Genomic DNA, 15,868 nt, shown 5'->3' on the forward strand with positions numbered 1-15,868 from the left:
ACTGAACTCAACAGGCATAGAAAACATTGTTATTATGAACAAGTGAACTAAACATACATAGGCACATTGCTGCTATGCAATAGTGAACTCAACAGGCATAGACAACATTGTTGCTATGAACAAGTGAACTCAACATACATTGGTAAGATTGCTGCTATGCACAAGTGAACTCAACATACATAAGCAACATTGCTGCTATGCACACATGAACTCAACATGCATAGGCAACATTGCTGCTATGATCAATTGAACTCAACATACATAGGTAACATTGCTTCTATGAACAAGTGAACTTAACATACATAGGCAACATTGCTACTATCAACAAGTGAACTCAAAATTATTTGATAACATTGCTACTATCAACAAGTGAGCTCAGCGTACATTGGTAACATTGCTGCTATGAACAAGTGAACTAAACATATATTGGAAACATTGCTGCTATGCACAAGTGAACTCTCAACATACATTGGCAACATTGCGTCTATGCAAAATTGAACTCAACATACATTGGCAAAATTGCGTGAGTCTATGCACAAGTGAACTCAACATACATTGGCAACATTTCGTCTTTGCACAAGTGAACTCAACATACATTGGCATCATTGCTGCTATGAACAAGTGAATTCAACATATATTGGCAATATTGCTGCTATGCACAAGTGAACTCAACATACATAGGCAACATTGCTACTATGAACAAGTGTACTCAACATACATTGGCAACATTGCGTCTATGCACAAGTGAAATCAACATACATTTGCAACATTGCTGCTATGAACAAATGAACTCAACATACATATACAACACTGCTGCTATGCACAATTGAACTCAACATACATTGGTTACATTGCTGCTATGAACAAGAGAACTAAAAATACATTGGCAACATTGTTGCTATGCACAAGTGAACTCAACATACATTGGCAACATTGCTGCTATGCACAAGTGAACTCAACATACATTGGCAACATTTCTGCTATGCACAAGTGAACTCAACATACATTGGCAACATTGCTGCTATGCACAGGTGAACTCAACATGCATTGGCAACATTGCTGCTATGCACAAGTGAACTCAACATGCATAGGCAACATTGCTACTATGAACAAGTGAACTCAACATACATAGGCAACATTGCTGCTATGCACAAGTGAACTCAACATACATTGGCCACATTGCTGCTATGAACAGATGAACTCAACATGCATAGGCAACATTGCGTCTATGAAAAGGTGTACTCAACATGCATAGGAAACATTGCTACAATTACCAATTGAACTCATTATGCATAGGCAACATTGCTGCTATGAACATGTGAACTCAACATGCATAGGCATCATTGCTGCTATGAACAAGTGAACTCAACATACATAGGCAACATTGCTTCTATGAACAAGTGAACTCAACATGCATAGGCAACATTGCTGCTATGAACATGTGAACTCAACATGCATAAGCATCATTGCGGCTATGAACAAGTGAACTCAACATACATAGGCAACATTGCTTCTATAAACAAGTGAACTCAACTTGCATAGGCAACATTGCTGCTATGAACATGTGAACTCAACATGCATAGGCATCATTGCTGGTATGAACAAGTGAACTCAACATACATAGGCAACATTGCTTCTATGAACAAGTGAACTCAACATACATAGGCAACATTGCTGCTATGAGCAGGTGTACTCAACATACATTGGCAACATTGTTGCTATGAACAAGTGAACTCAACATACATTGGTAAGATTGCTGCTATGCGCAAGTGAACTCAACATACATAAGCAACATTGCTGCTATGCACACATGAACTCAACATGCATAGGCAACATTGCTGCTATGCACAAGTGAACTCAACATACATTGGCCACATTGCTGCTATGAACAGATGAACTCAACATGCATAGGCAACATTGCGTCTATGAACAGGTGTACTCAACATGCATAGGAAACATTGCTACAATTACCAATTGAACTCAACATGCATAGGCAACATTGCTGCTATGAACAAGTGAACTCAACATACATAGGCAACATTGCTGCTATGAACATGTGAACTCAACATGCATAGGCATCATTGCTGCTATGAACAAGTGAACTCAACATACATAGGTAACATTGCTGCTATGAGCAGGTGTACTCAACATACATTGGCAACATTGCTGCTATGCACAAGTGAACTCAACATACATAGGCATCATTGCTGCTATGAACAAGTGAACTCAACATACATAGGCAACATTGCTTCTATGAACAAGTGAACTCAACATACATAGGCAACATTGCTGCTATGAGCAGGTGTACTCAACATACATAGACAAGATTGCTACTATGAACAAGTGAACTCAACATACATAGGCAACATTGCTGCTATGAACAAGTGACCTCAACATGCATAGGCAACATTGCTTCTATGAACAAGTGAACTCAACATACATTGGCAACATTGCTTCTATGAACAAGTAAACTCAACATGCATAGGCAACATTGCTTCTATGAACAAGTGAACTCAACATACATAGGCAACATTGCTGCTATGAGCAGGTGTACTCAACATACATAAGCAACATTGCTGCTATGAACAGGTGTACTCAACATACATAGACAACATTGCTGCCTTGAACAAGTGAACTCAACATGTATTGGCAACATTGCTACTATGTACATGTGAACTCAACTTTTTATTGGTTAACTTTATTTTATGAAATAATTTAGGAACTATTCGTTGATTTGAGTATTAATGCAGCTTTAAGACATGTTACTGGATTAAATTAACAGTGATGTTGGGAATTTCTTCTGAGATGCACAATTGGAGTATTATTTATTTAATTATGAAATGGTTAGGTGATCACTCAAATATTTGGGAAAATGGATGACTTGTAATATGATTAGTCCGGTTCGATTAGGTTGAAATGTTTCAAGAATTTGTATTCGTTGAATTTTCTTATTATGTATTGATTTTTCAAGGAAAACGTCGTCAAATAGATTTCCTTTGTAACAAAGCGACAGGTGTTGGCATCCTCTGTCGGAATTTGTTTATATACCTTATTGATATTTTTTGTTCTGAGCTGTTGTAGCACAACAATAAGTTTCGGCCAAGGCTTCTTACAAATTAAGAAGTAGGCGTGACTTTTAGATGCTGTCTGACTTGGAAGTCGTATAGACGGCGGAATGCCCACCCTGCAAGTACTTTCTGGTCCACCATTGCGGAGACTGGCTTGATGTAACACCGGAGATAAAGTTTGTCGGTAAGCAGGTTGCGAACATTTACCGTAAATAAAGTCCGACTCGCTGCTTTCAAGCAAGAAAGTTCTTCTAAGATACTTCCTTAGATGCTTGTTGACAGGCCGTCTCTGGCGAACTTTAAGTTTGCATCCGCATAGAATGCACTTAAACTGAAGAATCATGCAATTAAATATATTTTAAATATAAACAATATACCCCTATTAGTTCATTTGACCTTATCAGTATTTATCATAATAGAAACTGTAATCATTGATTTTATGAAATGACATTATAAATCTAATATATAATACTTATCTTAAGACTTTACAAATCTCTTGTGCCTTGTTTTTTCAAACTACATGAGTCATTAAATAACACAACGACAGTTTACACATAATGAACAGTTAATAATTAAAATCAGTGTGGTGGTTAATAATGTTTTTGTAAAACTTTAAAATTTGAATAAATGTCAATTAAAAATTATATTTAAAAAAAACCTGCCGCAGACGAAAATTGATCCATACTCATCAGCGTTGTACTTCACGACTTATACCACTACACAATGGTCTCTTTCGTGATCATTTTGAAATATAACGCTGAAAGGTAATGGTTGAAACAAAATGAAAACGAAATAACGTACTTATATCGTTCAATTTACCCTTAATCGTGTCATTTTACATTTCTCAAACTGATTTAAGGTTCATGTAGAGGTTTCATTTTGAAATATGTGGGACACCTAGCATTGAACTCAAATTTGACTAAAGGAAGAGTGCCACATGGAAAATGTATACATATATGCTATAAAGGATGTTTTTCCTTCAAACTGCTACCAATTTTGTACATCAACGTATCATAACATCCACAAAATCAATCAAAATACAAAGCGATTTTAACACTAAAATATACATTATTTTCAAAAATCTGAATCATGTTTATTCCACGTATTTCGGCGGAAAATTATATAACTAGTGAATAATATCGACATTGACGAGGGCAAGTTACGCTTAAATAGTAAAAAAAAGTTTACATATCTAGAAATATCAAAACTCGAACACATGTCATTTCATCAACATGGAGGCAGCCATTTTAATAAAATAGAAAGAAACATGCTAAAAACTCACTCATCGCCTAATTGACATTCCAAACGGTTGACGATGACAAATGCATTGGATTGTAATCTTTCCGTTGATGCTTGCAAACTGCACGATCAGACCTCATACACACTCAAAAGAATAACTATGTAAGAAGCATTTCACCAATGTTTACAATCGTTGTCGAATCACACGACATATATTATTGCGCATAAAATAGTACGATTACAGACGGATAGAAAGATCGATACGTAACTCTGTTCAATTCATCACGGTATACTATTCTATCGATAATATATAATTATACATCGCTTTAACAATCTTAAAGTAGAAATAATTCTTTTAAATGGATTTTTTAATAACGAAAGTGAAAACAACGGAAGTTGGATGGATATTCTGTGAGATGCACTTCGGCTCCAGAAAAACAATACAAATAAACAAAAAAGACGTGTGGGGGACAATTTTCAGCTGGAAAATATTTGTAATAAGGTAAGTGATGATATCTCTACGTGGTCATTTCTATTATTTAGTGCGATCTCTTGCTGATTAATGTTAATAGTTGTTTTACTAGTTGCCACCCAACTGTCAAACTAAGTATGTGTTTTCTAAGGTATGTGTATACACATACCCGGTTTTCTCACTACTGCACGTGGTTTCGACCGATTTGTTTTGCACGTTTTTCTACGGATCACAGCGATGGCCACGCTTTCAAAATGGGTAGAGGGAATCGAAATATAAAATTTATCGTTTTGCCAATTTCTTTATATTCCTTTACAATTTTATATGTCGTCTGCAATCTATTTTGATTTGAGATGGTTTAAAATTTGCAATTTGGTTGAGAGGTAAATAACAAAATTGTTAAGCCTTTGAAATAGAATTGTGACTCTTATTATCCACCATACCTGGATTTTTAAAAAGTAGTTACGTTTTAGTTATTTTTAGAACTATGTTTAGGATATTTATCCAAAAAAAGGCAGTTGAATAAAAACTCATTTGTGTTTATTTTATGACAATAATTTTCTGTGAAATGTTGCTAACTTGACCTTGTATATGTATATAGCTTTGTATTTATTCAACTTAAGGTAGTGCATATCCTTCCTAACTTTAGATTGAGATTTTGTAAATTAGTGTAAAAATGTATTGGTTTTAAACCAAAATATGAATAAAGCATAAAAATATTGACTGTCAAAAATGTGTTTATGTTATTCTATCCGTCTTTAGCTTTAAAATGATATATAGTTTGACCATATTGTACCACATTCAATGAAGAAAAACCAAAGCGAAGTTTGAATGAATTTTATCCCCCCATGAACCTTAATATATTTGTATCACTTCAAAGGCGACCGAGTTGATGTTGGTTTATTTTCCCATTATTTTATCTTTGTCGCAAAAAAGTGATACTGAGTCAAAATGTGATGGTATTTATGTCAGATGTGAAAAAATTTGGTCAAAATCGGCCAAGGAATGCCCAAATTCAGTACAAAGATAGGGTTTTTCAATTGCTGTCCATGGACAGAAATCATCTAAATTGAAACACGCGCGGGTCACATGTAAAATCACGTGACCATTGAATCATTGCTTACAACGCCATTTGATTGAATGAATATATCATTACCAGTTTAAATAATTGCTGTCTTACACATGCACATTTCGTTTAATTCATTCATGTTCACATTATTTGTTTTATAGTGCCGATTTAATTCGTAAATACACTCCAACTGTTTTATGAGTACCACTCTCTTACACTGCGGTTCATAACATTGCTGTATGTTGAGGCACGAACGAAAACTCTGCTAGGAGAATGTATGACTACATTTTCAATACTCGTATAACATGATAACCCGCTCCCAGTGTTAACTTACAATCGATCGCTTGTTTTCACGTAAATTAAATTTCAGCTTTAAACATCTACCGATACAAAATACCCGTAAACGTTTAATGAATGGGCGCAGCTATCGTTATTTGTACATTTCATTGATTATTTTAATCTGTTGTATAGATAGATAGCTAGATTTATTTATAGTGTATAGTGTGTCGTTATGTTCAGTTGTAATGATTTTTTTTTACACAAGCAACCATGTTTGTTTCGTATTGATATCGTATATGTAATAAAGGTGGATAACTTGCTAGTGTACAGGAAAAAATATCTTTAATCGTCCATAGTATTAACACTCATGGATTTAGATCCAAACACAAACAAACTGATTGTGTTAGTGAGTATTTCTTCTTTGTTTTGAAATGCGCGGAAGTGGACATTACGTGAAATTGGCGCTCACGTGTGACTCAAAGCGTGCATACGTCACAGGTTAATCATAGTATTAAAGGGATCTTTTCACGCTTTGGTAAATTGACAAAATTGAAAAAAATTGTTTCAGATTCGCAAATTTTCGTTTTAGTTATGATATTTGTGAGGAAACAGTAATACTGAACATTTACCATGGTCTAATATAGCCATTATATGCATCTTTTGACGATTTTAAAACCTAAAAATTATAAAGCGTTGCAACGCGAAACGATTGAATAATTTGGAGAGTTCTGTTTTTGTCGTTAAATTTTGTGAAACTACGAAGACTGCTTATATAATGTATAAAATACTTCGGGTGTATGTACTCGGCGGAATAGCTCAGTAGGCTTAAGCGTTTTTACTTCAGGACTCTGGCAGGACTCCAGGGGTCACTGGTTCGAAACCTGGTCCAGGCAATGTTCTTTTCCTTTTTTTAATTTTATTCTTGATTTTTTACTGGAGCTTTTACGATCCAATGTTTACATTTATCGATATAAAGCATTTAATGAATAAGTTAAAAAATGCCAAAATCTGTGAAAAGGCCCCTTTAAGGATTCCGCTATGTACATGATTTATATATATATATATATATATATATATATATATATATATATATATATATATATAAAGTGTGATTGTGTTTTAAGTAGATATCCCAGCGGAGTATGTTGAAAATAATGGAGTCTGACACTCGATGGCTGGCGTCAGCGTGGCTGCTGTTGCTGCTACTTTGTCATCTAGTCCTCTCGGCGCCAATGGAACATCAAGGTACGAGACTCACCCGTCTGTAAACTCTGCCACTAGTTATAACCCCGGCGCTGTTGTTTTAGGGCACATTGAGACAGGGCCTTATGGATTTGGAAAAATAACGTTCATTTTACCAATATTGGTAAATGTGTTTTGTTGTGTTTTGGGCGTAAAAATACTTCAAATTTTAGGAAAAACGAGTTTTTAATATTATAATTATTAAGGGTCAATAAATCAAACTGGATAGTGACATGATCTAAAAATCCACCATCAGTGTATCATAATTATGATTAGCGGATAAGTGGGACCGAATAACCGTTAACGAGTGTTTGAAACAGTGAAGCCAATTGCCAATTTGTCTTATTAATTTACTATCATTGCCAAACTGATAAAAACCATACCTTAATCGGCGCATATAAGAGAAGGTGCGAACATTATTGCTTATAATAGCAACCACCACATATTTTTAATGTCACCATAATCAATGGCAAATTATACATTTTGTTAAATAATTAGTGAATACTAATCAGAAAATATACACTTTGTACCCTATATGTAAAAGAGTAAATGTTTTAATATAGAATAAAAATTGCAAAATTCAGGGGAGGTAATAACTGGATATACATTTTTAAAAGAAAATCTAACCCCACATTAAAAAGTACTATATATTTGTTTAAATGACAAAATTAAAGATTGCATTAACATATTTTACATATATTAAACATTTCACACAGAGAAGGAAACCCGGTTGGCTGCAACAGTGCTGTATACGAGTTATTTAGAACTTCCCCCTCCTGGATTGCACGCTGTAATGAATTGAAATGCACATTTTTTATGATAATAATGAGAAAAAACTGTGTCTTATTTGCAAAAATACCTCATAAAGAAAATATAATGTAATAATATAATAATTTAAAGTGCATAATTGTGTTATGAGTATTGAATTTATTATACATGCACAATGTAATTTCATGACATGAAAGTTCATTTATATGACATTTTATGACAAAACATTTTTTCAAATGGTTATATATGTACAATAAATAGCACATGCTAATCAGGGAAGATGCCTTCCGCTTTTATTGTTTTTTTCGTTTAAAGATCTCTCCCCGTAACAAAAATCCAGTTTTGGTAGAAATTGTCGTGTCTGATGAGCCTTCGCGGACTCCACAGGCTAATCTGGGAGGACACTTTATGCACATGCATAAAGCTCATTTTCCCAGATTGAGGCTCATATAAAAAAATAAATAATAACATTGCGTTCATAATTCGAAAATTGGAACTGTGAAAATACTAATGTAAATAATATACACGAAATATATCAATAATACCTCATTTGTCTACACTGTTTTCTTTGTCTCCGATCACCATATGATGGAATATAAAAATAATAATCTTGAAATAGAGATAAAAATTAAATAATACATGGTTTTACTTTATCCCACAGTACTGCTGCATTAATTATGATGACAAATATTGAAAATGAAATAAACATTCAATACGTTTCGATTCATTTAAATACAATTTAAATTCAACTAGATATGGCGCGGCAGAGGCCGACGCGTATCCCCACGCCGCATGTTTGACCCAGGGGCGCCACAGGGTTGGTAATGGGGCCATGCATAATTGAGATTGACCGTATTGTTATAAAAAAGTTCAGTATCAATTAGAAGTGAATCGGTGTAGAAATGAAGAAATTATAGTAAAAAGCAATTTTGGGTGGGCGTGGCCTATGTAGGCGGGGCGCCCCAGGGTTGGTAATGGGGCCATGCATAGTTGAGATTGACTGTATTGTAATAAGAGAGGTTCAGTATCAATTTGAAGTGAATCGGTGTAGAAATAAGGAAATTATAAAAGGCAATTTTGGGTGGGCGTGACCTATGTTGGCGGGCGCCCCAGGGTTGGTAATGGGGCCATGCATAGTTGAGATTAACCGTATTGTCATAAGAGAGGTTTAGTATAAATTTGAAGTGAATCGGTGTAGAAATGAAGAAATTATAGTAAAAGGCAATTTTGGGTGGGCGTGGCCTATGTGGGCGGGGCGCCCCAGGGTTGGTAATGGGGCCATGCATAGTTGAGATTGACCGTATTGTCATTAGAGAGGCTCAGTATCAATTTGAAGACAATCGGTGTAGAAATGAAGAAATTATAGCAAAATAACCTTAAAAATGAGTAAAAATCTCTAACCCGGCCCCACCCCAATCCCCATAACTTTTGACCCAGGGGTTAGATCAAAATTCCAAATAGTGCAGGGTCGCTCATATGCTCATAGCTACCATGTGTGTAAGTTTCAAGGTTCTCGTGCTAATAGTGTATGAGGAGATGGTGGCCAGGACGGACGGACAGACGGACGGACGGCAGAGATAACCACAATATCACCACGCTTTTCAAAAAGCGTGGGGATAAATACATTTTTGGATGGGTGTGGCCTAATATGGGTGGGGTTCCCCAGGGTTGGTAATGGGGCCATACATAGTTGAGATTGACCGTATTGTCATAAGAGATGTTCAGTATCAATTTGATGTAAATCGGTGTAGAAATTAAGAAATTATAGTAAAAGGCAATATTGGGTGGGCGTGGCCTATGTGGCCGGGGCGCCCCAGGGTTGGTAATGGGGCCATGCATAGTTGAGATTGACTGAATTGTCATAAAAGAGGTTCAGTATCAATTTGAAGTGAATCGGTGTAGAAATGAAGAAATTATAGTAAAAGGCAATATTGGGTGGGCGTGGCCCATGTGGGCGGGGCGCCCCAGGGTTGGTAATGGGGCCATGCATAGTTGATATTAACTGTATTGTCATTGGAGAGGTTCAGTATCAATTTGAAGTGAATCGGTGTAGAAATGAAGAAGTTATAGTAAAAGGCAATTTTGGGTGGGCGTGGCCTATGTGGGCGGGGCGCCTCAGGGTTGGTAATGGGGCCATGCATAGCTGTGATTGACCATATTGTCATAAGAAAGGTTCAGTATCAATTTGAAGTGAATCGGTGAAGAAATGAAGAAAATATAGTAAAAGGCAATTTTGGGTGGGCGTGGCGCCCCAGGGTTGGTAATGGGGCCATGCATAGTTGAGATTGACCGTATTGTCATAAGAGAGGTTCAGTATCAATTTGAAGACAATCGGTGTAGAAATGAAGAAATTATAGTAAAATAACCTTAAAAAATGAGTAAAAATCTCTGACCCCGTCCCAACCCAACCCCCATAACTTTTGACCCAAGACTGAGGAGTCAGATAAAAATTCCAAATAGCGCAAGGGTCGCTCATATGCTCATAGCTACAATGTGTGTAAGTTTCAAGGTTCTAGTGCTAATAGTTTAGGAGGAGATAGTGGCCAGGACGGACGGAGAGACCGACGGCGGAGATAACCACAATATTCCCATGCTTTTCAAAAAGCGTGGGGATAAAGACAATTTTGGGTGGGTGTAGCCTATTATAGGCGAGGCGCCCCAGGGTTGGTAATGGGGCCATACATAGTTGAGATGGACCGTATTGTCATAAGAAAAGTTCAGTATCAATTTGAAGTTAATCGGTGTAGAAATGAAGAAATTATAGTAAAAGGCAATTTCGGGTGGGCATGGCCTATGTGGCCGGGGCGCCCCAGGGTTGGTAATGGGGCCATGCATAGTTGAGATTGACTGTTTTGTCATAAAAGAGGTTCAGTATCAATTTGAATTGAATCGGTGTAGAAATGAAGAAATGATAGTAAAAGGCAATTTTGGGTGTGAGTGGCCTATGTGGGTGGGGCGCCCCAGGGTTGGTAATGGGGCCATGCAAAGTTGAGAATAACTTTATTGTCATAAGACAGGTTCAGTATCAATTTGAAGCGAATCGGTGTAGAAATGAAGAAATTATCGTAAAAGGCAATTTTAGGTGGGCGTGGCCTATGTGGGCATGGTCTATGTGGGCAAGGCGCCCCAGGGTTGGTAATGGGGCCATGCATAGCTGAGATTGACCGTATTGTCATAAGAGAGGTTCGGTATCAATTTGAAGTGAATCGGTGTAGAAATGAAGAAATTATAGTAAAAGGCAATTTTGCGTTGGCGTGGCCTACGTGGGCGGGTTGTTCTAGGGTTGGTTATGTGGCCATGCATAGCTGAGATTAACTGTATTGTCATAAGAGAGGTTCAATATCAATTTGAAGTGAATCGGTGTAGAAATGAAGAAATTATAGTAAAAGGCAATTTTGGGTGGGCGTGGCCTATGTGGCTGGGGCGCCCCACGGTTGGTAATGGGGCCATGCATAGTTGAGATTGACCGTATTGTCAAAAGAGAGACTCAGTATCAATTTGACGTAAATCGGTGCAGAAACGAAGAAGTTAATGTAAAATAACATACAAAAATGAGTGAAAATATCTGACCCTGCCTAAAAAGCATTTAAAAATCGAGTACGAGGCTGTGTACATACAGTGTCAATAGAACGCTGTATATAAACAAAGTGAGCAAAATAGGTTTTATGTATTTTGTTACGGATTTTTTTGGCAAAAGGAAACTTGTGCATTATGAAAATGGAGGTAAAATACACTTACGGCCATTATTCAATTTGTATGCCTGTTTAGAACGCATTTCATTCAAATATTTAGTTCTCAGTTGTGAAAAGATAGTTTGCACTACACAATTCCGGTTTTCGTCTCCAGGATGCCAAAATCTAGCGCGTGTAGTTATTCCAATCTGACAATCCACGAACTTAAGCTATCCACGATCTTAGACTATGCAACGATATATTCGATTGTTATCCTTAATGTTTACACAAAAACAAGTTCAATGGGTTGAAACAAATAAAAAAACATACACAGGTGTAAGTATTAAAATTATACTATACAACAAACAATAAACTTCTCAAGTGTTACAGCCAAGTTGTTGTTGTTGTTTGTTTACAATGTAACAGTTACCTCCCTTGTTGTTTTTAACCAGGTAATTATAAATTAACAAACAAAACATATGCGCGCAAAATATTTCAGATTTTTATTTTTTATTATGTAAAGTATACATTTTTCTTCTAAATAAAACCTTTACATACTTAGAATTCGTAATATAACAAATAAATAATTAAAAATGAAAACTTTCCATAACAATCGGCAAAGAAATCAACGCGATCGCGAAATATGTTGGTCAAATTCTTCAAGTTATTTCATCGTTCTATTAAATCCATGTACTTTTTATCTGCTAAAAATACGTTTTCAACGAGTAATTGACGCGTATTTTGGCAATCTACAGTGGGGTCGGTTTTCGTGAATATACAAAAAACTTATCTCCCCTGAATTAGGTGGATGCGGTGGTTGCTAGTTATAATTAGTGTTAGCAAATTATTTGGTCAGTTTTCAATAAAGTTTCAAGAGTTATTCATCGTAAGTATTTTAGCAATTTATGTACAGTAATTTGTATGGTATGTCACTTTTAATAATGTCAATTGAATTTAGAAAATTTAAATTAAAACACCAACGCCAATGAAACGCGGATGACGGCGTCAAAAATTCGGTAAATGTGTTTAAAAATTAAATGCAATAGGAGACAAAGCAATATGTTATTGCGTCATACTCAAGTCATTTGAAAAACGTGCTTCCCGATGATTTTCTGAAAATCGCGCGAAAATGAAAGCAAATTTTTGTAAACAATTACCCTACGTTTGGATGGAACTAATCGTCATAATTTCTGATTTCCTTACCTGTTACGTTTTCAATTGCTACTAAAAACAATAATTTGGAACATTTATCGTAAAATTTGTCAAAGGTGTCAATGATTAAAAAGATCGATAGCCGATAAACGAAACACGAGCTATTTTCACACCTGTTTTGTAGTTAAACGCTAACAACCAAACACAAATCAATATGTTCTGTATTTCTAGGAGGATGTATACTTAATTTAAATAGTAGGGTTGGCCCTAAATCAGATGTAATTGAAGACTGTAATTTAGGTCGATTTATTGATCTTCCTGAGCTTGATGACTCTTTTGAATTACCAGCTCGTGTCAGCAGCGATGACATTGTTAACGGTGTTGGTAATAAATTAGTACAGTGCTGCAAAGAGAACTCAATCTGTATTGTTAATGGTAGACTAGTGTGGGAATTACACGTATCATAATCCTACTGGCAATGGTTCAGTGTCGTTGATTATTTCATTACAAATGCGATACTATTGAGCAAAATCAGTTCATTCGTCGTTCACGATTAAACTGAATTTTCCGATCACTGCCCCGTTGAATTTGAACTTAATATAGATGTCCATACTTCTATAAACGATGATAAAAATATTGAAAAAATCATATGGGGTCCTCAATATCCTGGTTCTGTTACCAACAGTTTAGAAAATAACAGATGTAAATTTGATTCCATTAAAAACAATTTACTCTCAAGTCAAATTTATATTAATGCTTGTATTGAATCATTGTCTAAGTTAATTTTTGATATTTCATTTTCAATCCACGGCTAAGTGTTTAAAGTATTAACAAGCTAAAACAAAAAAATATCTCCATGATTTAATGATGCATGTAAATCATACAAAAATTCATTCTTGCATGCGAAACGAATCTTAAAACACAATCACCAGGAAAACAATAGAATTTATTTCTTACAACAAAGAAGTCAATATGCTAAACAAAAACGTTATGCTAAATATAAATATTACAATGCAGAAAAACATAAATTATCTACTTTGTGTCAACAGAATTCAAAACATTTCTGGAAATATATACGAAAATTTACTAAAAATATGAGTGAAAGTTTATCAGATGCGTCTTTACAAGATTTCGTAGACCATTTTAAAGATATTTCTAATTCGATTGAAATTTCGTGTTTGAATACCAAAAATGTGCTTGATTTTGATGTAAATATCGATGAACTTATATCGATGTTGTTATATTTTCAGCCTTCAGAGGCTGGTAGCGGTATTGTTACTTTTTATTATTTTGTGAAACCTTGTTTAAGACCTTTCTTTTAATTAGATTCTTATACATTCTCTGTACTTATAAAGTAAACTTGTATGTTCAGCAATTGAGAGTTCTACAGGTTATATTGAACGTGTACAGACCATTATCTGACAAGCTGCCTTTTACTCGTTTATGTATGTTGACTTGGTAATGTGTATAAATGTAACTATAAGATTGGTGGTTTCTCCAAATTAAAAAAAACTATGGACAAATTTATAACAAAAAACCCCTAAAGTTGTTCTCTTCCCATTGAGAATTCCGATTTCACGTAGTATTTATTAGCCGTTTAATTACAGACAATTACTTTTTCTAAACATACAGTCAAAATAAGTTTACTTCGAACATCTTTTATTGGATATACAATGCGGCAGGGTTCTAGTTCGCAGCGTAATCAAGCTCCGTGTAATCGGTATCCTACAATAAATAAGTGTAACTCCAGGAAGTGTTTATGTTGCAAGTTTTTAAATATGTTCTTTTATTCTTTCATCTGTTAATAACCGCAAATTTTCAGTTAACATTAAATCCGATGCCTCATGAAATTCTATGCATGTAATTTATGTCATTACTTGAAATGTACCCTGTTGTGGTGCGCAATACGTTGGACAGACTGGAAGATCACTTAAAACACGTTTTAGGGAACTTTTTTTTAAATTAAAAATAACAATACATTTTACAACTTCATTTACCAGCACTTTAATAAAACGGGTCATAGCGTAACAAATATTTCTATTCAACCCGTGGAGCAACATATTTTTGATAATAGTATTTCAAATCAGTACCAATAAAAAGCAATGTGCCTGTCGGAATTTGAATGGATTAAAGTTTTCTATCAGCTTACCCACTTGGATTAAATGATAATATTTTAAATATTGGAAATATTTCTGAAAATAAATCGATTAATTCATTTTCTCTGTTTAGTAAACGTCTAAGAAATAAACGTTCACACGGCATAAGGAAAAATGATAAAATTAGGCGTAAATTTAAACGTCTGCTTTCTTTAAATGACTGCTACATATTATTACAAAATGGGGGTAAACATAAATAACTAAGTACACTTTGCTCTCTTTCTGTTTCTCCGTTGGCGCATATTGATAAGGAATGTAAACTTATTTTTCTTCAATCTGACCCTCTATATGAATGTGCTTGTATTATTGAATCTTTCACTGACTACTATCTTAAACCTTTTATTGAAAATGCACGTAGCAAAACTAGAAATCGTATCAAATTGAGTTTTGTAACAAAGGTCTTGATTTAATTGACCTTCCAAAAATATTCAATGATAAAAATGTACGTCGGTTGATTCCCCTTTATTTCCGCAATACTGAATCACCACTTATTTGCTACAAATATAGTAAACCTGTAAGAAGTATCGTTTTTAATTATAATTCTATTTCCACAGATATTTATGTAATAAGAAATTGTTCTACATCATGTGACTGTTCTAGTTCCAAATATATATATGGTCCAGTTGGACATGTTATTACTGGGGACCTTAATTTCATTCAAAATAAAAACGTTAGAAATTTACTACGCAGAGGCCCTAAGTATAGACTGCCTATTTCTGTTGATTTTGATGACTGAATTAAGAAAATCGTAA

General features: G+C 35.0%; 1 protein-coding gene and 1 long non-coding RNA gene across 7 annotated transcripts in view; one reads left to right on the forward strand and one right to left on the reverse strand.

Moving 5' to 3' along the window:
- Nucleotides 1–6,329: 6,329 nt before the first annotated feature.
- Nucleotides 6,330–15,868, forward strand: part of LOC127837939 (fibroblast growth factor receptor 3-like) — an 84,959-nt gene continuing 75,420 nt past the window's right edge. Inside the window, exons 1-3 of one of the 6 annotated variants that reach the window (XR_008029548.1) lie at nucleotides 6,330–6,529; nucleotides 6,972–7,017; nucleotides 7,255–7,372. Coding sequence is in view for 5 of the 6 variants with exons in the window: in XM_052365398.1 (XP_052221358.1) it covers nucleotides 6,495–6,529; nucleotides 6,972–7,017; nucleotides 7,255–7,372 (199 nt within the window). In the remaining variant the exon portion in view is untranslated. Of the gene's footprint in view, nucleotides 6,534–6,971; nucleotides 7,018–7,251; nucleotides 7,373–15,868 lie in introns of all 6 variants that reach the window. The other 5 variants (XM_052365398.1, XM_052365399.1, XM_052365400.1 and 2 more) reach the window with 5 other exon arrangements.
- LOC127837942 (uncharacterized) lies at nucleotides 7,799–8,766 on the reverse strand. The gene is made up of 2 exons (XR_008029550.1): nucleotides 8,683–8,766; nucleotides 7,799–8,157 (listed from the first exon to the last, which is right to left on the reverse strand). It is a non-coding gene; the product is annotated as an uncharacterized LOC127837942 (long non-coding RNA).

This window comes from Dreissena polymorpha, chromosome 7 (genome assembly GCF_020536995.1).
Source record: "Dreissena polymorpha isolate Duluth1 chromosome 7, UMN_Dpol_1.0, whole genome shotgun sequence".
NCBI classification, from domain to species: Eukaryota; Metazoa; Mollusca; class Bivalvia; order Myida; family Dreissenidae; genus Dreissena; species Dreissena polymorpha.